Source organism: Bos taurus, chromosome 26 (genome assembly GCF_002263795.3).
Source record: "Bos taurus isolate L1 Dominette 01449 registration number 42190680 breed Hereford chromosome 26, ARS-UCD2.0, whole genome shotgun sequence".
NCBI classification, from domain to species: Eukaryota; Metazoa; Chordata; class Mammalia; order Artiodactyla; family Bovidae; genus Bos; species Bos taurus.
In genome coordinates, this window is record NC_037353.1 from 12878598 (window position 1) to 12901533 (window position 22936).

The following is a 22936-nucleotide window of genomic DNA, read 5'->3' on the forward strand; positions in this document are numbered from 1 at the left end:
TTAAAATGTTCAGTTTTCAACAAAAAATTGTGAGATAAAATGGAAAGTATAGCCCATATATAGGAAAAGCAGCAAATGTGGTGTCAATATAACATTTCTATGGAGAGAATGCATAATTGTTACATTTTTATTTCCAAAGTACTTACACATCAAATATTAAATAATCCAAGCTGGAATTTTGTTAGCAATTGATGTCAGACCTTATTGGATTAAAAATTCCAAAAAACAAGCTTTTGCCTAGTTTTAAAACCTTTATCTTCTGAGGTCTCTATACTTACTAGTAATTTTGAAAAGATTATGAGTGATGCCACCAGGTCGTTTCTACAGGTTCTTTTATCATTAGACTTCCCCGCAGATGAAAATAACTTAAAGGGTCTTCTGGTACCCTCACATTATTCTCTGACTTAACTGGGACCTATGCAACACGCTAACAAGTCTGCACAGGCTGTTTAGAAACCTTGATGAGGCCGAGCTGACGTGAGCAGACAGCAGAACGTCCGTGTGCGTCGTCCGTCGCTCTGTTCTCGCGCTGTCTGGAACGTCGGTCTTCTCATTCGAAGCGGGCCAAGTGCCTCTTGCTTTGGATGTGACTTTCGACTTGTTTTCTTCTTAATGGATACTTAACCATCCGAATTGTGATCAGGAGTCATTTGTAAATAGATTAGTTTCTGTTGGTCTTTGCTGGGAAATATATTTTGCTAGGAATGTATTTCGGCTGGATACTTCCACTTTCTGACTTCATGAATTAAGGAACGTCTCCAAATTGCTGACCAAATTTCCTAAGCATAAGTAGCAGTAACACTTTATATCTTTTAAAGATTCAATTGCTTGGTTTTGTTTTTGTTTGAATATTGATAACTGTTAAGATTTGGGGATATAATTTTCTTTCACAAATTGGTTCAGGTTTACCATGTCTACAGCCTCATTTGTGGCGTTCATTCTAGATTGGTGCTTATATTTTATTGATGTTTAAGCTTAATGAGTGGATTAGTACTGCTAAGGAAATGAGAAAACCAAAGCATAATAAAATATTTTCATTAATAATCTTTATTTCCTTTAGGGTTTAATGAAGAAATTCATTCGGTGTTCTACACGTGTAACTGTGGGAACTATTAAAAAATTTCTAAGTTTAAAACTAAAACTTCCAAGTTCTTATGAGGTAAGTTAATAATCTAATCGTGATTATTTTGATAATTCTAATCTGAAGGAGAATTCTAACAAAAGAAAGTAAAAATTAAGAATACATTTAATTTTGTGGAAACTTTGGTTATTTTCATGTTAAAATTTTAATTTTTGGATGTACACACATTCTATTTGTATAATCTGTATTTTTGAATTTAATGTCCTGAGTAGAACATGATACTTACAAATTTAACAGTTTATAATTAGAGGAGATATTTACCAGTAAGTACTCTTGAAATAAATATCCCAGCTAAAACGGATAGTTTTTTTTCTAATGGCTGCATGCTTTATGGTATGTTCATTTTTTCAGTCTGAGACCTTTCCAACCTATTTTAACATTCTTTAAAGACTTCTTTTTCAGAATGTAAAACATTGTTGTTTTATGAAAAGGGATTTTGCAATTGATATTCATTTAGTTCTGTAGTATGCAAAAGTGATACGTTGTTTAACCCTTGGTAACACCAGCTTACTGTGTCTACATAAATGTAGCATACTAGTTTCTGTACAGGAGAGGTCAGTTGCCCTGATGTTGAACACAGCACAGCCTGTAATGTGTGCCCTGTTTCAAGAATGTTTATCATCCTAAAGCTATAATGAGGGAACATGGCTACCATTTCTCACGTGCGCAAATACAGTCTTGCAACTTGTATTAATTTCCTCTTCCTCCCTTCTGAGTTCCACTGCTGCTGCTAAGTCACTTCAGTCGTGTCCGACTCTGTGTGACCCCATAGACCGCAGCCCACCGGGCTCCCCCGTCCCTGGGATTCTCCGGGCAAGAACACTCAGTGGGGTGCCATTGCCTTCTCCAATGCATGAAAGGGAAAAGTGAAAGTGAAGTCGCTCAGTCATGAACGACTCTTCGCGACCCCATGGACTGCAGCCCACCAGGCTCCTCCATCCATGGGATTCTCCAGGCAAGAGTACTGGAGAGGGGTGCCATCGCCTTCTCCGAGTTCCACTAGTAGCACCTAAACAACCTTGAAGACCAAGGCGAGATTCCCATGTAAGCAAAGGCACCAAAGGCAACATGGTTGTTTCAGGCTCATATACAGTAGTCTTCATACGGACAGTCATGGCAGAAAGGAAGGAAGATTGAAACACAGGCAGTACCAGGTAGTAAGTCTGTATTGTGAGGAAACCTCTGAACCTGAACTTATTTTAAAGTGTCTTACAAATGACTAATTAATTTATGGATTAAGGATTAATTCTTACACGTTTGGTCCTACAAATGTAAAAAAAATTTCCAGAGATAGCAGCTTTTACATTGGGGAAAAATTGTGAACATTAATCAAAGCCATATGTACTTGATAAAAAGTAAAAGATAAAAACAACTTATAAATAGAACCACAGTGAAATAGAAAATGAAACTTTATAATTTGGTTTTGCTCTTGATTCTCTTCTTGCAGAATACCACTTGCAGTTTTATTTCCTTACTTTCAGGTGTGACTCACTGAGTTATTTTCTAGCTTTCAGGAAGTTATTAGAGCTGAGAGAACTGTTACTCTCTGCAGTCCTGCTGCTGGCCCTTGCTACACTTCTTTATAGAAAAGGATGGATGGGGAAGAGACTGACTCCACAGACAGCTTTTTTCCTATCCCAATGCTAAGAACTTTATGTATGATTTTAGTAGTATTTACTCTCCCCCCCCCCTTATCTTGCTGCCCTACAAGTACGCCAGTAATTTAATGAAATACCTAACAGCTGGAGCTTCTGTAACAGTATTGGTAATTCAGGCAGGATGGTTTGTTTGGTTTTTAAATGACAATAATAGAAACAGTATACCTGATTGTAATTGCATCCTAAGTAAACCCCTTTACCTCTTTGCTTATGGATTTTACAGTCAAGATAAAATAAAACTATCTGCTTTGTCTTTGAAAAATAAAGTGGTTTCTGGGAAACATTATGTGGGTCCGTTTATGCCACCGTAAGTCATCAAAAAAGCAATAAATTTAGCATCAACTACTACAATTGGAACTACACTCATTTTATACATAAAGTTCAAAACTCTAGTCTGTGTTTAAATAGTTCATTAAAACCCTTAAAAAGTTCCTTTGGGTTTTTCTGTAAGATGTAAGAAAAACCTGAGTGAACTTTGTAGCCAACCCAATATTATGCAAATCACCAACCAAGCAAAGCAGAAAGCGAGAGCCCTGGGAGATTCAGGCTTGTGGTCTGGGCCTTACTGTTCTGTCAACTTGAATGCCTCCTCAAAGGCCCCCAAATCACACATCCACAGCCATTCATTTACCCTCTGCAGATGCAAACGAATGAAAGCAGCTCCTTCAAATGAGAGACGAACCCATAAGGTAAACGTCCCAGGAGGAACTGTGAGGTCTCCACTTCCTTCTCATGCAGTAAGAGGCGGTCACAGAAATATGTCTAAAACCTCAGCGGCTGCACAGAGACGAAGGAAGTTCACACTGCGTTTCAGATTTATGTGCTGAGCTTGAGATAGAGGTGTGTGGGGCAGGACAGACAGTGGTTTGTGTTACTTACGTATGAATTGTTAATACCTACGAGGTGAGCCTTTGTTTTTAATAGAAAGATCCAGTGTTCTCCTCAAATAATGGATACTGCTTCTATTTTGATATAACTATTTGAATCTTATTTGAACTTTGAAAACAATGTGTAAAACTCATATGAATTGAGAGTTACTTATGTTAATGGATCTGTAACTATTCTTTTTAAAGTTGGATGTGCTGTGCAATGGTGAAATTATGGGGAAGGATCATACTATGGAGTTCATCTACATGACAAGATGGCGACTAAGAGGCGAAAACGTAAATTGCTTTTATATTTACCTATGTGTATAATTAGTTTTTTATCATTATGTTAATCAAATTTAACAGTTACTGAGACACTTTAAAAAAAAAACTAGGGAAAGAGAAGAAACGGGTTCCTCGGTGACTGCATGATAGCTGATCCCAAGTATAAGACCCAGGTCTGTGTTACATGTGGTTTTGTTATGTTTAAGGTGAGTTTAAAACACTGATCTCAATATGTTCAGAACTCGACTCAGAGTGGAGGAGATGGCACTTAAATTTTTTTTGAACCCCAATAAAATATGGAAACTTCTAAGTTCTGCCCTGACTAGTGTGTTTAATGGTTAAGATATTTTTGTGTGTGGTAGAGAGGACAGGTAGGGTAGAATCTAGATACTCTTTTTTTCAGGTACCTCCTTTACATTGAAAATATGAGATTGGACCGAAGGGTAAGTGAGTTTGCAGTGGTTTCTGATACCAGATTTAGATTATTGTACCTGAGGCCCCAGGAGATATGAGAGAAATGATTAAAAGAAGAAACCTAAGAACATTTTTTAAAACCCCAAAGGAGCTGGTATTTTGAACTATATCTTTGATCAGGGTTAATGTGAACGTTCTAGTGTATCTTACCTGAGTTATACGTAACATCGATACTAGGGACATCTGAAGGGGTAGGAATTGCAAGGCTAATTTGTAGCAATAAGAAATACAGTAGTAATTATAAAAACACAAAATTAAGAACTGTAGCCTCACACAATTTCAGTGGTTCAGAAATATACTTATATTGAAGGTAAACATTTGTGGAGCTGTTTTTCCCCAGAATAACTGTCTTGATATGACACAATAATAAATGAAGCATGTAACTTAAGTAGAACTTTTTCAATTTGCATCCCACTGGGGTGATGATACCTTCCTTGTGAGGCTGAGTTCTCATGACCAGGAGGAATAAATTACGTTCTAGTCCTGCCACCAACTGGTTGTGTGCCTTGAGGAACTCATGAAACCTCTCTAGGGCTCCTTTTTATTTTTTTCCTAATTGTCTTTGTATTTGGTAAATTAATGCTTGCCTTTCTATGACATTTTATATATTTTTAAATGGTTGTACGTATATCACCCTCGTTAATTCTTTCCAACCAAAATGTTCCAGGGACCCAGTGCAGACTGTAAGGGTAGTCAGTTCTCACTTGACCAGCCCTCCTGGGGCTAAATGTTGTGATATTACACACAATAGTAATACCGTATAGGTATAATTTTAGCTTTCTTTGATCATGGGACACTTCAGTACGTGTCAGTGCTTGAAATCATCATTATAAATAGGTTTGCCTTCAGGTTAGAGAGATGTAACTAGTCATCCATGGCAGGACCTCTCCTGGCACTCACTCGTCCTTCTCGAGGTCCCTTCCCAAAGGTCACTCACACTGCCAGTTATTCTAATGGCAGAGCTTGAAAGAGCTAATTCATAGAAATTGTCATTAATAGAGTGTATTCAGTCTTTACTACAAGTATGTGTCTGATTACACATTTCTGAATAGTTTAAATCCCCTGCTTGTGTAAGGCATATTTTATTAAAAATTGGTTCCAAAAAATGGTTTTAGTATCCTAAGATTTTTATTCAGGTAAAAACTAAATCAACAAATAGGAAAAAAAATACCACACTTGATATTTGGTACAGCAGTAAGTAGCCCGTTTCATTTTTTTAGCATGACAACTCTGTTTTTTGTTTGTCCTCCTCTAAACCCGTCTCTCCCTCAGCTTCACAGTCTCAGCAACTCCAAGATGAGTAGTTCATTTTTCTGGTTTCTCAGACCAAAATCCCTGAAGTCTGTCCTGATTAGTTTCTCCATCCTTAGCAAATTCTTTGAACTCTGCCATCAAAATACAAATCCAGTTGCATCTTATCAGGTCCTCATTCTGGTCCAAGCCGCCATCACTCTTCTCCAGAATTTCTGTGAGAGTCTCTTGCCTGGGCTCCAGGCTTCTGCTCTGGCTGCCACCCGTGCCTCCTTCCATCTTCACCTCGCACAGCAGCAAATTAGAACATGTTTCCGTGCTCGAAAGTCTCCAGTAGCATCTAATGCCATTTAGATACAAGCTGCAGCCCTTCCAAGGACCTGTACAGGGCGGACCCCACGCAGGTTTTCCTCGTCTTTCACCTCGCCCTTTGCTCCTGCCCTCTGGCTTCAGCGGCCTCTGTGTTTTGTTTCCTCTGACGTGCCAGGCTTGCCCTTGCTTCCCCCCGTATCTGCCTCCCTTGTTCCCGTTACCCCTTCAGAGAGCTGTGCTTCTGCGTCACCCGTCTGACGCTCTTAATCCCCTTCCTTGCCTCCCCGTTTTCCGTAGTATGCCTCTTAGTATGTTTATTGTTTGCTCCCAGGGCAGCTGTAATCTGAGGGCAGGGTGATTATTTGTTCACTCTGAGTCTCCAGCACCTAAAGCAGTGCCTCGTAGAGATACTCAGTATTTGTTAGAAGAGTAAATTGAATGAACGTTGTGTCTCTTATAAGGTAATGGTTATGCAGATACAGCCTAAAGGTCATTTTGTTCTGTTTCCCATTCGTTTTCTGTTAAATTTTGCTCATGTTCCAATTAATTATGAGGTTTCATAATTGATAAACTCTGACAGTTGGGATGAATGTACAAATTAGCAATAAAACAATTTTCTCTTGATTAAGCCCCTTCAAGCATATGTATTGCAGTCACGTTGCTTCCCATCTCTGCCCTTCACTGCCAGCAAGACACCAGCCTGAAAAGCTCACATTACTCTACCTACTGGCATTGCTAACTGGCTTTGTCTTGGGCTGGGATTGGTGTTATTTCCTAAACTAATGACCAATTTATGGTTCTTTCACTTCTTGTACTTTTTTCTATTAAACATTTTAATCTACCCAGGACTTGTTCATTTACACATACATCTACAGTGAGGCTAAGACTCTCAATTTATTCTAAGAAATTTTTTTGGCAGAAATACAATTTATTGAATGATTCACGATTTGCACCTCATTGTTTCGAGATGTCACCATTGTCTCTGCATACGTATCTAGACGTATGTGTACACGTGCAGATGTGATATCTGTTTATGTTTCTGGACATTGTTTTGTCCTTCTGAGCAGGACTTATCCTACACCAGCATTTCACATTATAGCTTTTATAAAAATCTGATCACATGACATCTCTACCTAAAACTCTTCAGTTATCCATTTTCTTTGGGATATACTTAAATAAAGTTCAAATTAAGGAAACTAGTTGGGCCTTCTATGTTACTTTATGATGTCTACCAGTATTTGTTAGGTCAAAGCTCTTTATTATTATTTTCTTAATTGTATTGGCTGGTTTTCCCCATTTATGTAGGTGAGCTTGAGAATGGGATTGTGATTGGCAGTGAATTAAACTTCTGCGTTGACTGGACTGGCATTTGCAGTCTTGTATTCAGTTTGGTGCTGTGGGGTGCTCTCTAAAGTTCTGCAGTCCTCTTCTGTCTGAGTAAAGTCTGTGGTTTTCTTCCCTTTTCATGTTGGACATCACCTCTGACCTTCTGGGCCTTTGGCAAGGTGACCCCATATTCACATCACCTCTTCCCCATGTCCTCTTGCTAGACTCCTGTGAGAATCTCTGGCAGTCGATTTGCCTCCACTCCTCAAGAGCAGGACATCTCTGCCTGTACCACGCAGCATCTGGGCCCCTCCCCACCTCTGTCCTGGGGCCGGTCCATTTCAGGCTCAGCCTGTTTACTGTCTTCTCTGCTCTTTCTGGATCCATGTCTTCATCATGTTGCGTTTTTGAAAGACTTTTATCTTTCGGAATTGCATATCTGGTCAGATTTAGCTAAGTCCTAGAAATTTTTTAGTTCATAACAGTATTTGTGCCTCAAGATCAGTGTTCCTCTTCTGCTTATTAGTGGGAGAAAATGGACCTTTTCTTTAAAACTGTTGCTTCTCAAACTTGGAAGCAAATCACAAAACACCTGGGGATGTTGGTAAAATACAGATTCTGATTCAGTAGTTCTAGAGTGAAGACAAAAATTCAGCATTTCTAAAAGCTTCCAGGGGATGCCTGTGCATCTCATCTTTGGACCATCCTTTCAGAAGTGTGTCCCACTTCTGACACATCTTTTGGGCTTCCCTGGTGGCTCAGACGGTAAAGAATCTACCTGCGATGTGGGAGATCTGGGTAAGATCCCTGGGTTGGGAAGATCCCCTGGAGAAGGGACTGGCTACCCACTCCAGTAATTCTTGCCTGGAAAATTCCGTGGACAGAGGAGCCTGGTGGGCTATAGTCCATAGGGTCACACAGAGTCAGACACGACTGCGAGCAACCAACACTTGAGTAATAAGATTTTAGGACGTGATGTATGACCACGGGTTTACCCTGTGGTCTGCACATCTGTACTAACACATGTACTCTGCTTAAAATGTCCACGCAGTGTTTTCATCACATTTTTAAAAACGTAAATGGGATCATATATATTGTTTTGCAGCTTCTTTTTCTCATGTGCTGATACGCCATGTGGAGAATCAGTAAATTTTAAAGTAATTCTTTGAAACAAATTGTTAGTATTCCATTTGTGCAGCTATAGTATGATTTGATTAGTACTCATTTGGTGGACATTTTCCAAGTTGACATTACAGACATGCTGTATTCCAGTACAGACATCTTTTTGCACATGTGGAAGCATATTCATGGGATAAATTCCAGGTGTGAATTCACAGCAGAATGTGCAGGTTTTAAATTTTGATAGACACTGATAAATTGTTCTCTAAAAAGGATTTCCCAGTTTATACCACCACCAATAACGCGTGAGTTTTCTGACACCCGCGCCAGCACTGCATATTTCACTTTTGTGTTTCTTGTGTGAAGTTTCTTTCCAAATCCATTGCCCCTTTTCTTTGCCTTATGAAGTTTGTGTGTTTCTTACTGACTTCTAGGAGTTCCTTATGTATCTGGATATCTATCTTCGTTATGTTTGTCACAACTGTTTCCTCCCAGTTGTATTGTGCTGCATAGTTTGCCTCGGTTTTTTGATCCTTAAACTTGGAGTAATAATACCGATCTTAAAAAAAAATTTAGTAAGAACTAATGAAATATTATTTAATAAGGTACTTAGCAGGGTGCCTGACATAATAAATGTTGTATTATTAACAACTTACATATGTTTACTTTCATTATTATTATAATTCTATACTCCTACAGTTGGTCTCACGCCTGCGAGCCTACTCTTAATCTCTCTGTCTCTTCAGCCTCAGCTTTCCCCGTGAATTTCCTGCTTCCCTTTGCTTGGGTAGGTTGAGTACCTACTCTCAGGACTCCCCCTTTCCCAGATAACCCTGAAGCTTTTATGGCTTCCACAACCCCTGCCAGTCCTTACCTAAAGTTATTCCACCATGTTTGTCTTGCTGTGCTTTCTTTGCATTACCAAGCAATTTTTGGAGAAACAAACATCTAGCTTAACTGATACCAAATAGATTAACAAGGAAAAAATACCACTTAGTGAATCTTCCCTCTTTCCACCCAACTCCTCCCTTGTTAAATGCTGTCTGGGACTTGTTTGCATAGTTAGGCAAAGCCTGATGGGCCAGAGGAGGGGAGGAATGTTGTCAAGGAGAGCAGTGCAGGGCGTGCCTTAACTGTTGATGAGCCTTGTCCAGAAATTCAGAGAGTGACTTCTAGAGGAAATATTGTTATCTATATTTTCATTTTGAAGAGTCATGCAATGTTGAATTCATATATGTAAAATTTCAAAGTGTATGTTTTTATATTTCATAATTCCATTATAGTTCAAATATTTATGCTTAATAAATGTTCAACATAATTTTGAAAAATCAAGATTTGGCAATGACTTTTAAAATATGAATGGCTAGTTGCTCAGATGGTTAAAGCATCCACCTGCATTGCAGGAGACCCAGGTTCAATCCCTGGGTGGGGAAGATCCCCTGGAGGAGGAAATGGCAACCCACACTCCAGTATCCTTGCCTGGAAAATCCCATGGACAGAGGAGCCTGATGGGCTACAGTCCATGGGGTCACAAAGAGTCAGACACAACTGAGCGACTAACACACACACAAACTGCTAAAAGACAGTGCATTTAGAATTGAATCTATTCGCTAGTTTAAAAACATATTCATTCATTGGGTTACTCATAAACCTTTTTTTGAGTGGCTGCTGTGTGCCAGTTCCGCCCCTTAGCTATTAAGATTGCAACTATGAATAAGATCAGACTCGGGGAGCTCACAGTCAAATGCTATTAAAATAGTTATGGAGACCAAGAGTCTAATGTGAGAACGTAAAGAACCTAATCCGAAGCAGAAAATGGGTCCCCTGTAGGCTGAAACAAGTTCCCTGCCCCCTTGCAGAGCTCTGAGACTCTTAAACAGTGCTTGAAGAAGAGATCTAGGAGAGATTAATCACAGGAAAAGATGGAAGAAAGAAGGCGCCTCTCCTGGATTGAGACGGCAAGGGTTTTCTCATGAATTTAGTATTTGAAGAAGAGATGGATAAGATAGGTCACCATTTTGGTAAATATTTGCAGAATGTTAACAAAATTCATATTTAGAGACTAAAATTATTTCACGCTAAAATTTACCAGTCACTTAAGTTATTAAAGTCTTTTTCCAAAAACAACTGCCATATTTTGGAAAGTGTTTACTTAAAATTAATCATGTTGCCTCATGTTTGACATTAAAATATTTTAAATATGTATCCAGTTGTGGATGCCTCTTATCTGATGAGTTCATCTCCTCCGCAGTTTCGGTGTCTGAACTGCTCAGCTTCGCAAGTCTGCTCTCAGGATGGCCCTTTGTATCAGGTAAGAGGCACTCACGACTGTACATATGGCCCTAATGACGCCTGCCCGCCACAAAGGTGACTGCTTTCACCCAGACGCAAGGTCCCAAGACACGTCACTTGGCGAAACTCAGACCTATTTGAGCTACAAAACTTCATCTTTTCAACTTATGTCCCCAAAGTTTCCACTTATTTTACTTCTCTTGAATTACCTATTTAATTTTACCAAACTAAAAATTAAGTTATAAATGTTAAAGCCATTATTTATGCATCCATCAGTCTTAATAACTACCAGCTTCAGCCTGCAAGAAATCTCTGCTCCATATTGAATCTCTGCTCTGTACTTAACACTTATTTGTGTGTGGGTTTTTTTTTTTTTTTCATTGTTTATTCCCCCACAAGTGAAGGGAAAAAAAAAATGCCAGATTAGGTAAGGCTAAATAACAGCAATAGCTAAATGCAGATGTGAGCTTGCTTGCTGGACCTGCCCTAAGGACTGTACTGAGCTACCTCTTAGCACAGAATGACAGTGAGCGGATTTAGTAATGCACTGAGCAAGTGAACATGCCTCTGAGGAAAGTTTATCTAATAAAACTGCATCTTAAAAATTTGGAAAACAGAAGAGACAAAGTGTGTAATATAGTAAGGATTACTATTGAGTACAGAGATGATCTAGGATCAGCCTTAAACCATGTTTTTATATAGTATTTATTAAAAATATAGATTTTTAATTAGTCTTCATCATCATTTTCTTGGCGCCAAGAAGGGAGAATTATAATTATATACAACCTTAACTAGCAAATTTACCTCTGATGTTGCTATTTTAGGGTTAGGACAAATAAATATATGTTCAGTATTGAAAGAACCATTTCAAATCAAAAGTGTTAAATTAGCAATTTATCTAGAATTTCCCTCAGTCTCATTGTCAGTTCTGTGATAGTGCAAATCCCCACACTCATTAACGTGTGTGTTTCTTAATACACACTGGTTAAGTCCTGGGTGTATGTGTGCGTAGTAATGGAGTGAGCAAATTTAGCGATTATAAAGGCCAAGAGAAAATCATTTAGAGAAAAAAAGGCAATCATCCTTCTCCTTGTGTAATTGAGGGTGGGGGGTGAGTGAGTAACTGAACTGGACTGGTTAGTGTGTGTAGATGCTGTAGCTGCTTTTGACTTCACAGCTGACTTGGGGATGAATTGCGGTGTTCCTGGCCTTCCGTTATAATGCGTACATATATGGCTTTTTGCTTTTCGTCTTGGCACTGATGTCTGTCTGTTTCCTGAGAAATAAAGGTATTCTTAAACTCTGATCTAAAGTTTTAGGAAACTAGAGTAAGACCAAGTTTTCAAAAATCCACACACATTTGCTTTTTTTTCTGCAGCACTTCATTATGGAGTATAGTCTGGTCAGAAAGTTGGACTTGTAATTAATAGGATGCATCTTTAGCCAAAAATCAACTAGAAAATTTCAAGGAAAAAATTATCACTTTTATTATAAGAAAATATTATATGTGTAGCTTTATATGACTAAATCTTTTAATTTTGTGAAAATTTGGTGAAATCATTTTGTAGGAAAAATTCTAGTGAAGCAGCATTCACCCAAGAAGAAAAAAAATGTAAATCACTAAGTAATGAAAGACATAGAACAATATTAAAGAATTACTTTTTAAGGGATACTTAAATATAAAACTACTTTGAATGGTCACATCCTTTCAGATTTTCAGGGAATAGATCATTCTAAGTTGTTAATTTAAAGTAATTGAAAAAGGTGGAATTTTACCAAATTCATTTTAAAGATGTAACATAATCATGAAGGCAAAAACTGATAGAGAACCTCCAATTAGAGCACAAATATCAAGTCTCATTTTGAACATAACAAAAATGATAAATAATATACTAAATGTCCTAAAATAATATGCTAGAAGAAGAATAAAGCAAGACCAAATAGTATTTTTATCAGAAATCAAAGAATAGCTTAATGCTGGGGGGAGGAATTATATATATTAAGTAAAATAAATGTCAGTAAATACTAAAAGGGCATTTGGTAAGATTCACATTTTTCCTACAAGCTTATTTTGAAATTTTTTCAAGACAAGTTGACATAACACAAAGAAATATCCTTAACTTTTAGATTTATCAGTTAACATTTTGCTACATTTTTTGACCCTTCTTTTCCTTTCTTCCTCTTTTTCCTCTGCTTATCTTATTAATCTTTTTATAAATATATCTCTTGTTTCTTTATGGAGCCATTTGAAATTAAATTGCATATATCATGACAGTTGACCACAAAGTACTTCAGCATATATGTTCCCTAAGATTAAAGACATTCTCGTATATAATCACAGTACATCATACACAACAAATTTAAATACAGTGGTCCATTCTTCCTATAACTATGAAGTGTAATATAGTTTCAAACACATTTTTTACCAGATTCTTGTTTAACTTGGCACAGTAGTCGGTCATTCTCGAGTTCATCGGGAGTGTAATTTGGCACTTTCGGTCAGTCACATTTTTGTGAGCGATCACAGGGCATATGCACGGCCACATACTGAAATGTATTTTAAAGCTGAAATAATTAAGATCGGGTACTAACTGAAACATAGACACATGGGTAAAAAGCAGAGCTCAGGAACTCACTCTAGTATGTATGAATCTATAAAGAGTATTTCAGATTAATGGCAGGTACCAAGTTTCATTAACAAATATTTGCTGAGCACTTAATTATGCACTGGGCAATCTTGTAGGCCCTGGGAACACAATTTCCAGTGAAACTGAAAAAAATTTGTTTCTTTCATGGGGCCTATACTCTTAACAAATGGTAACAGATGAAAAACAAATGAGTAAAATTTATTGTGTTAGAAGAAAAATTGAAGTAGATAAATAGAATATTTTAGATGAGATAGCTAAAAGACCACTTTGAGGCGGTGATTTTTGACCAAAAAGAAGTGATAGTAATAGCTGTGTGTCTCTCTGGGGTAGAGCTTTTCAGGCTGAGGATGGACAGACATCTAGAGGCAAGGTCATGTGTGGTGGTTTGAGGGCTGCAAGGTGGCCAAGGCGCCTGGAGCAGAGACAGTAGTTGACCCGGGAATTAGGAAACCTGGAGTGTTGATGTTGGGGAGGGGTGTGATCTTGTAGGGTTTGTTTTCAGTTAACTGTTCTGAGACTATTAGTGATGGGGGGATGGTGGGGAATTCAGTCCATACCTCACATTATATGTGTTTCTCATGGCTGAAATGGTGCACATTAAAAATGAGACCATCGAAGATCAAGAAGAAAACATAGCTAAATAACCAATCTCAGAGTAAAGATGGATTTTCTCCATGTGTTTACATGTAAAAGGAAAAAAAAAAAACCAGACAAACCAAGTTGACTACTAATCCTGAAAAATACATGGCAGATGTCCCACACATTTTAAAAAGTACATGCAAAAATACCATAAATAAGGAATATTTGCATATATACAAACAAAAACCGAAAAAATTCCAACCACTGATGACCAAGCCATTTTACTTCCCTCTTTTCCTTCATCCTAGTAGAATTGGTAATGAATTCTTCGACGCATGATAATGGATTTTTGAATGAGTGACTTATTTGCAGAAAGTGTACAGATTTAACAGAGTCAGGAATGGAAAGCAAAGCTAAAAAGGTTATTGTAATGAGAGACAAGCTGTGGGATGAGTTGGGTAGAATGGGAAGAAGTCAGGTCAGGGTAGTAAGATTCTAGGTGGCTAGTCTCTACATCTGGCTGAACTTCAGAAAACCCAGGGAGTTTTCTAAAATAGATTTAAGTGTCCACTCACAGATATTCTGATTCAGAGGGAACAGAATAAAGTGTAAAATAAAAACAAGCAGAATTTAACCAAAATAGATTTAGACCATAGAATGTCAGCCCACCCCTTTCATCTATAGGAAAGGAAACAGTTTCTCACAGGATTTTTGCATTCACCCACAGGAGACAAGGGGGAAGCAAGCCAGTGGCCATCTCAGCCTTTCTTGGTTTCTTAAAAGTAGCTCCTGGACATTTCATTTTAAAAAGGGGAGTCTGCAGCTTTCAGAAAAGGAAAAACCATTGGTTCTTCAGACCCTTTCTGACTTTGTGATGTTTGGATTCTACATGATACGGCAAAGGGCGAAAAAGACACAAAGACAGTGGTGTGGCTTTTCCCACAGAAAGCTGTCTCCTCTCCGGGGCTGCGTGTTGGTTCTTTCCCTGTGCGGAGCAAGCTGAAGGATAGTCTGAACCACTCAAGTTCATGATAGTCCAGTCCAAATATGTAGTAGGATCAGTTGTTGAAAGGAGGCGGTAACCTAAATGTTTCCTCTAACAGTTAGTGACTTGTTTTTCAGCATTTTTTAAAGGACCATTAAATTTTAAATGCTAAAAATAAAAAAGTGTCAAACTTACTTAAAATGTGTGATTTGTAAACAGTACCCCAGCTTCCTAGATTCATGGCATGTGTGTATGTCAGTCGCTCAGTCATACCTGGCTCTTCGTGACCCCATGAACTGTAGCCCACCAGGCTCCTCTGTCCATGGGATTCTCCAGGCAAGGATACTGGAGTGGGTAGCCATTCCCTTTTCCAGGGGATCTTCCCGACCCAGGGATCAAACCCAGATCTCCTGCATTGCTGGCGGATTCTTTACCGTAATAGCAGAAGGTCTGTTATTTGTGATTCAGTGGACTCACACAGAGAACAGCTCTGATGGAGTCCAGCCTGTGGCTGGTCTTGTACAGCGCCACAGGTAAATGAGTGAATGCCCTGCAGCAGCGAGAGCGTTCTGTCCTCACAAACCCTGGCTTGCCCCAAGTACTAACAGTAGGACTGTTCACATATGCAACCACTGTGACAGCCGCAATCTTTCGAACTTGACCTTTGTTGCAAATTATGGAAAAGTTGACTGTCTCTAGAACATGAGTTTAAAAATATAATAATAATTAGTCTTAATTGTCATAATCACTATTCCCAAGAACTATTGTAAACCATAACTGCACATTTTTTAAAGTCTTTTATGTATACTCTGCATTGTTTTTCTATCAACACAGTCTTACTCATCATCTGTTTTTATTTTATAGTCATACCCCATGGTATTGCAGTACCGACCAAGAATTGATTTCGGTTAGACCAAGGGGCCCAGACCCCGCCGAACGAGCCCTGCACTATGTCGACAGATTGCACAGTGAAAGGTGTGTGGACTAGAGGGACGCAGCCAGACTCTCACATGCGAACAAGGCCACTGTCTGTCTCTAAACTGTCAGTTGCATTTATGTTGTTTCTATTCAGAGCAAACCAAGTGCCATTCTGCTACCGAACCATCTGCATAAGGTGTCGTGCCGTCTCCCGGTGTACAATACAAGTCATGGTTGGAATCAGTAGGTGTGCGGCCATGACCTAGCCTTCTCAATATTTTGCTTGCCTGTTCCAAGATTGTTCTAATGTTTGATTACAGTAGTAATATGGCTCAATCTTTGTGGTGTTGCAGTTTTCACATACTTACTATTTGATTAATTCTTGTTTAAATAGAGTACTGTACAAGGAACTAATAATTATTATATCTTGAAATTATTTTGTATGGGAAATATATTTAGAGAAATGGCCTTTGAGCCACTGTCCTGTTTGCGGTAAGCTTTTTGTGTGCAAAATAGTTCACTCTTGAGTGTGCAAGTCCTTTTGGGAAGAATCCCAATTGTTCTGTACATTAGAGCACATTATAACTGTAGGCATTTGGGGTCATCTGTCTGTGTAGTCTACAGTCGCACAAGGAGGCCTGTTCGCCTTCCAGAAAATGTACATGACTCCTTGGAGAGTGAAGTGAGATTCATAACCATTTGAAATGTTGGCAGCTGATCACATTCACTTCTAACAAAACCCATGTTTCAGTGAGGTTAATCTTTCATAATGCCTTATGATGAGCGGGTGCTGCTTCCTGAGACGTCATTGCCGTTGTGTAGCCCACATTACTGTGTGTGTCATGATATTGTGGTTCTTAATCTAACAAGTACACTTTTCCCTTTTTCAGTTGGCCTTAGGTGTGTGTCAGTGTGGCATGCAGAAAGTTATGATGATTTTAAATACTAGGGGTTTAGAGCAGGTAACATTAGCTATTTTATGGATTTCAAAAATCTCAAAGCAATTGTAGATTAAAACTGTTAGTAACCTGTCACATTTCCAAACCATATGCATAAACTAGAACAAATACTGTGTCATAGATAAATATGCTAACCAGAATTAATGGTTTGAGGATATTTCACTTTAGATCCTGTAGTAATTAGGGGGAACTGGGATTATCGTTTTATAAATAAGTTCTTTAAGGTCAGAGCTATGATAATGTCCTTGGTTTTGCAGTTTTGTTAAGTCTTCCATTCCTTTTGAGATGAGTCTGCAAGTCAACAAAAGTCTTGTTACCTTAAATGATATGAAGAACTTCATTTTAAACCTCTTAAAATCTACACTGTTTCTCATAAGCTTTGGAAATTCAGTTTGACTAATTGCTTTGAAACAAAGTTAACTTCTGAAACTTAGGAAATAATCTTAAAAGTTAGGAAAAATACTTGTTTTAGAAATCTGACATGAGCACAATCTGTGTGTTACACACATAGCTTTTATACTGTATTTTCCAGTAAAATGTATCATAAGCTAATGCCTTCTAAATCTCAAAATGCTTCTTAGAAATAAAAGTATATGACTCTAAGAAACACAAAATACAGCTAAATCTTGATGCATTTCACAATATAAAAGGCTGAAACGTCATAATTATCTTTTCTGTATATCTTTGTTTCAAGTCAAAAAGTCTAAAGTTTTCTGTTGTTTTTGGCCTGACTTTTGTGGAAAAGGTCATGGCAATATTTTTTAAAATTTCATTTTGTTAAATTGTGTTTGTGCTTGGAAGGGCTCACAAACAGAATTTAAAAGGCAGATTTTTGTTAACTCTTAAAAAATGGTTGGAACAGACCATTACACTAAACCAAAAACTGAATTTACTCTCCAGCTACAGAAATTATTTTGCTGTGCTGTGAAATCCAGTTCCCTGACATCTCTAAGGCATTTTTAGATTTCTTAAAAATTTGTCGCATCTAGGTCAGTGATTACTTATGGAAGTTGATTTTTAATTAACTCAAATTGAGAGTGCATTTTAAAAACCACAAATGAGACCTGGATGTTTTCGGGTTCCCAGCCAAAACTTACAGCCTTAAATGAGTTTTATATACATGATCTCTTTAAATTTGGCCTCTTGCCTCATCTTATGTAATGTCTCTATTTTCCAAGGAAATGTATAGGAAGTAATTATGGAATTGAGAATAGTTTTATATAGAATTCCTTTATTTAATGTTACTGTATTAACGTTTTTATTGAAATGCAGTGGAATATGTGCCAAAACATGTGAAAACTCTTGCATAGAGAAGGGCATCTGTTATATGGGGAAAGGTACACATTTTATGATGGTCCTGAATAATGTGGTGTTACTGTTTGAACCACAGACTTCTTCATCTGTTCAACTATGGTTTTTAAGTATGGGACTACTTTCATGTCTAGTAATACACTAATCCCTAGTTACTTATCCCCTGAGTCAGGCTGTGAAATTTGTAAGAAACCAGATATAGAAAAAATACACAGGCAAAAATACATAGATGGTCAGTTTTACAAACTTGGGGTGCTAATAAAATTAACTCTTTATACAGATACCCTATATGAATAATCATCTGAATCTGCAAAATTGGAGAATAAAACTAAGTTTTTATTTTGTCTCTTGTTTCTTAAGCAACAAACTGAAAGAACTTTACTTCCACAAAAGATTTTGTAATCGGTTATCAGATTTTGTAATCGGTTATCTCTGCTTTAGATATCATAGATGTCCAAGGGTCAAGGGACCTTGGATCTAAAGAAGGCCTGTGCGTTGGAAGACATCAGTTTAACTGAAGTAATCACATTAGTTAATAGAAAAATCCAAATATGGCCCTTTCTCCAGGTTAACAAAATGCTTTTAAGTATTTCTAAAAAAAAAAAAAGGTTCACTGATGAGGTGATACTAGATCATTCAGTCTGGGGTCCAGGTACCTTGGGTGATGCTTTTAGAAAAGTATGTTATTTCTTTATTCATTAAAAGTCTGTCCCATATTAATATGCTACATTTTATAAATGTAATGAGTTTGCTCAACTATATGTAACCTAAATTAAAATGATTCTTTAAGGGGGAAAAAAGTATGTTATATAATATTGTGAACTGTTTAGCTTTATTGAACTATTTAAGAGAAAGTGCCTCATCGCTAAAGTGCATTTCTGTTTTAGATTTACTGCATAAGTTTTGAGTTTTCTGTCCCTGTCTCTTATCAATGGTTTTATATCTAAATAGGCTCTTGTAAGTTAGAGTAATCTCTTTTTGAAAGATTTTCATAAGAAAATAGATATCACCAAAGACATTTTAGTGTTAATAACCATGTTAGCGAGAGACAGTTTTAACTGTTTGGAGGTTGGAAATTTTTAGACTGCAATTTACTTTTATATAATTAGGCAATAACCTTGAGTAGTTGCTAAAATATCACCAAAGAAAGACTTTAAACTTAATTTTCATGGTAAGATCAATCAAATGCAGGTTTTTCTTGCAATAATCAGAACATACTTCCTTTCAGCCATGTTTCTTATTTTTCCAGCACCATCTGGAATTTCTTAGGAAATTCTCAAAGGTGAAAAAGAGATTAACACAACCAGTAGCCTCCCTCTGGATGAAAAATGGGAGAAATACATAGTTTGGAGAGAAAATTGAAATTGAGATTTTAAATTCTAATTTGAGAAGATTTTTATCCCTTGGAGGTGATATGGACTAAAATTATGCTTATTTAGTTCCTGGGTTCTTAGTAATATGAGAAATTTTATTAAAGACAGACTTTGGTAAAAGTGCGGACATGCTTCCTTGTGTAGAAAACAGTACATTCTCTTGGACTCACATAAGTAAATGCTTTTTCTGTATCCGAAAACAAAAATTTTCCTAAAGGCCTGTGGGTTGTTTTTTTTTTTTTTTTTTAAGTAACTCTTTGTCTTGTTTCTCAGCAGTTATTTTGTTTTTAGAATTTAACCGTACAGCCAAATTCGGCAAGACGGGCCCCAGATGAAGAGCATGCACGTCAGGTTAAGCCCTGACCTCACACCGATATTTTGGGCAGCCCATGCTGTGGGCCACCTCAAGTAAAGCCCACACGAATGAAGTCTTCCTGACAGGCCCCTAGGTAAACCTCCTGGGCTAGAGTAAAGATGGATGTACTCATTACATACTCTGGTGTACCATAGGAATTTTCCAGCAGGCTATACTTTATACCAGTGAGATGTAGATACTGGTTGTGGGCATTACAAAAAGAGAGTTTGCCATAGCTTTAATTTTGGAAACATAAAAATATGAAATGCTATCATTTTAAGATACACCTCTGTCCCTACAATAAGGAATATAACCTGTCTGACAGATCTGGTTTATAAAAATTGAAAAACATGCTAAAACTCAAACCCTCTAAAAGCACAAAATAACCAACTAATTCTGGATTTACTTGATACACTTAGTTCAGTAGTATTTTGTTGAAAAAAGTTCAGATTGAAAGTTCATTAAAAATACTTAAATATTACATCACAGGGTTTTCATAGTTTTTTCTTAAAGCTGTAGCATTTTCCCAATAATTTAAAAGTGATTCTCTTCCCACTGTAATATAGTTTTCACAAGCAGTGTTTATTTGCTATCCTGACTATATTTTCAAATACAGTTAAAATGCTTGAGCACTTCCTTTTTAGAAAGTTATGAAATTAAACAAAAATAATTTAAAATGTGTCTGCATACTTGCTATGCCCCTTTTTCTAGGATTCAGAACTTGAGACATTATTCAGAAATGCGTTTTAATTTTAGTTGTCTTTAGAATCAAGTGAAACATTAAATACTGGGTCCAGTTTTCTTCCATTTTTCAGAGCTTCGTGGAATAAGAAACGAATCTAGTGTAAACTGAAGATTAAATATTTCTGGGCAGTGCAGAAATAGTAAATAGATTATGTGTATGTGGACTTCACATCAGTCCAGCATAGCAGGCGTTCTGCACATTAGAAATGGAATGGGATCAGCCTACCATTGTTTGGGGGCGGTTTTCTTTTGCTGTATTTTTTTGAATGGGGATAGGGGCCCAAGTGTCCTTATGAAGCTGTGGTCGGCGACAAGAGCTTGTGCGGGGAGCACCAGTGTTCTGCGTTTCCTACTTCTGGCAGCTCAACAGCACGCACCAGTTCTTAACAGAGTAGCCCTCACGTTAAATTAAACCATCATAGACTATACTGTACAGTTCTGTTGCTAATTTTCCTTTGAAATATGAAATATTTTAAGCTTTCTTTTTGTCAAAAGTGGTAACATCTTAATACAAATAAAAACCTTTTTGTGGTTGTAAGATTTAGCTTATAAATCATTCAAATTGAAGTGAAAGATTACCAGGTCATTGTTAATGACTTAGTCTATTAAGAATATATGTATTTTTGTAAAGGGAAAGCACTTGTAGATATTTAATCAGTACTATATGTCTGTTTTGCAGAAATAAAATGCTGCTTAGAGATTCTCTTTAAATATTTTTTATTTTTGTGCTCAAATGTATTTTCTGTTGATCTATGGAATGTTCTGTACAAAGCTGTATGGTTGTACTGTTGGGCTAGATACTTTTGTTTTTTAAAATCTGGACGTAGCCAAGTATATTTGACCATGTTAAAAATAGTATCTTTGTTATTAAAAACTTGATTGCATAATTTTTTGTCTGTCATCCTTCATATCAGTAGCTGCAGATCATAACCTTCATTGAAAAGTTTCCATTAAGTATTATTGTAGCAAATTTTATGAACATTTGTTGAATATTTGAGATAAAAAATCTTTAGGAAATGTTTGTTTACTTTAGAGATGGCAGGCTGGCCCTCGAATAATACTGCAGTTTTCACACAACCGTAGTATGCGAATTCTATTCAAGTTCCCATAAACTACAGACCAGCAGACACGGGAACATATCCAGGGATGTAAAATAAGGGGCAAACCTTTCATGGTCTAAAGGCATTGAAATCACACAGGCCTGTTCTCATCACTGTGGAATTCTGTTGGAAATCAATACCAAAGGATATTTGAAAACAGCCCACATATTGTCAAGTTGCAGTGTGACATTTGCCAAGAGATCTTTGACTCAGCCGTTGAAAGCCTCAGTCAAGTTAAAAGACTGAAAAAAACAGGGTGACTACAGAGAAGAAAAATTTAAATGAGAAGTTAATATCAAAGATTCTTGAAAAACCCCGTGTATTTGGAAATTAAGTGTCCACTATAGGAGCCATACAAGGTATATTAGAAAGTATTTGTAAACAATAAAAATGAAAGAATTTATCAGAATTTGTTGCAGTTAAAGCTGCTCAAGGCACCTAAATACAATGTGGAATCTTGAATAAGGTATGAAAACAAATAATGGACGCTAGCATAAAGTTTTGTGAAATTTGAACAAAATGTGCAGTTAATGACATCACATGTTAATTTCCTGTCTTGTTTTTTTTTTTTTTTTTTTACAACATAGTGCTTCTTTATATACTCAGAATTGGATTAGAAGTTTCAAGCCTCATTCAATATTTTTTTAATCACAAAGATAATAAGTTTTCTAGACTTTTAGCAGTAATACTAGATTACTAGTAACACTAGATTAGATTACTACTGTTTAGCAATAATACTAAAATAAATGGAACTATATTAAAGTTTTGAGTGAATATAAATTAGAAGTCTAGCATTCTCTGCATAGTCAAGTGTAATCAAAATGTCTAAATATTTTAGTTAGGCAAAAAATTCATAAATTTTTGAAAACATGTAATATACATACTATTTATATTAAAAAATGTTAGTCACTCAGTCGTGTCCCATTCTCTCCATCGTGTCCCACTCTTTGTAGCCCACCATGCTCCTCTGTCCAAGGAATTATCCAAACAAGAAACCTGGAGTGCGTAGCCATTTCCTCCTCCAGGGGATTTCCTGACCCAGGGATCAAACCCAGTCTCCCTCACTGCAGGCAGATTTTTAACCATCTGAGCCACCTATTTGTATTTATGTATACAAAAGCTTTTCTACTATACTTGATAAAGGCCTGAGAAAGAAAAGCAAAAAAGAGATGGAGAAATCAGAAAACAAACTAAATTAAATGAGAGCTCTAAATATGAAATAGGAAAAAAGTGAAACCAG

General features: G+C 37.0%; 1 protein-coding gene across 8 annotated transcripts in view; it reads left to right on the plus strand.

Annotated features, from left to right (window-relative positions):
- Window positions 1-21483, plus strand: part of PCGF5 (polycomb group ring finger 5) — a 122574-nt gene extending 101091 nt beyond the window's left edge. For 4 of the 8 annotated variants that reach the window (XM_024985652.2, XM_024985651.2, XM_024985650.2 and 1 more), the window contains exons 7-10: window positions 1061-1159; window positions 3873-3962; window positions 10684-10743; window positions 15801-21483. In XM_024985652.2, coding sequence (XP_024841420.1) covers window positions 1061-1159; window positions 3873-3962; window positions 10684-10743; window positions 15801-15848 — 297 coding nt within the window. In that variant the 3' untranslated portion in view covers window positions 15849-21483. 8 annotated transcript variants of the gene reach the window in all.
- The last annotated feature ends 1453 nt before the right edge of the window (window positions 21484-22936 follow it).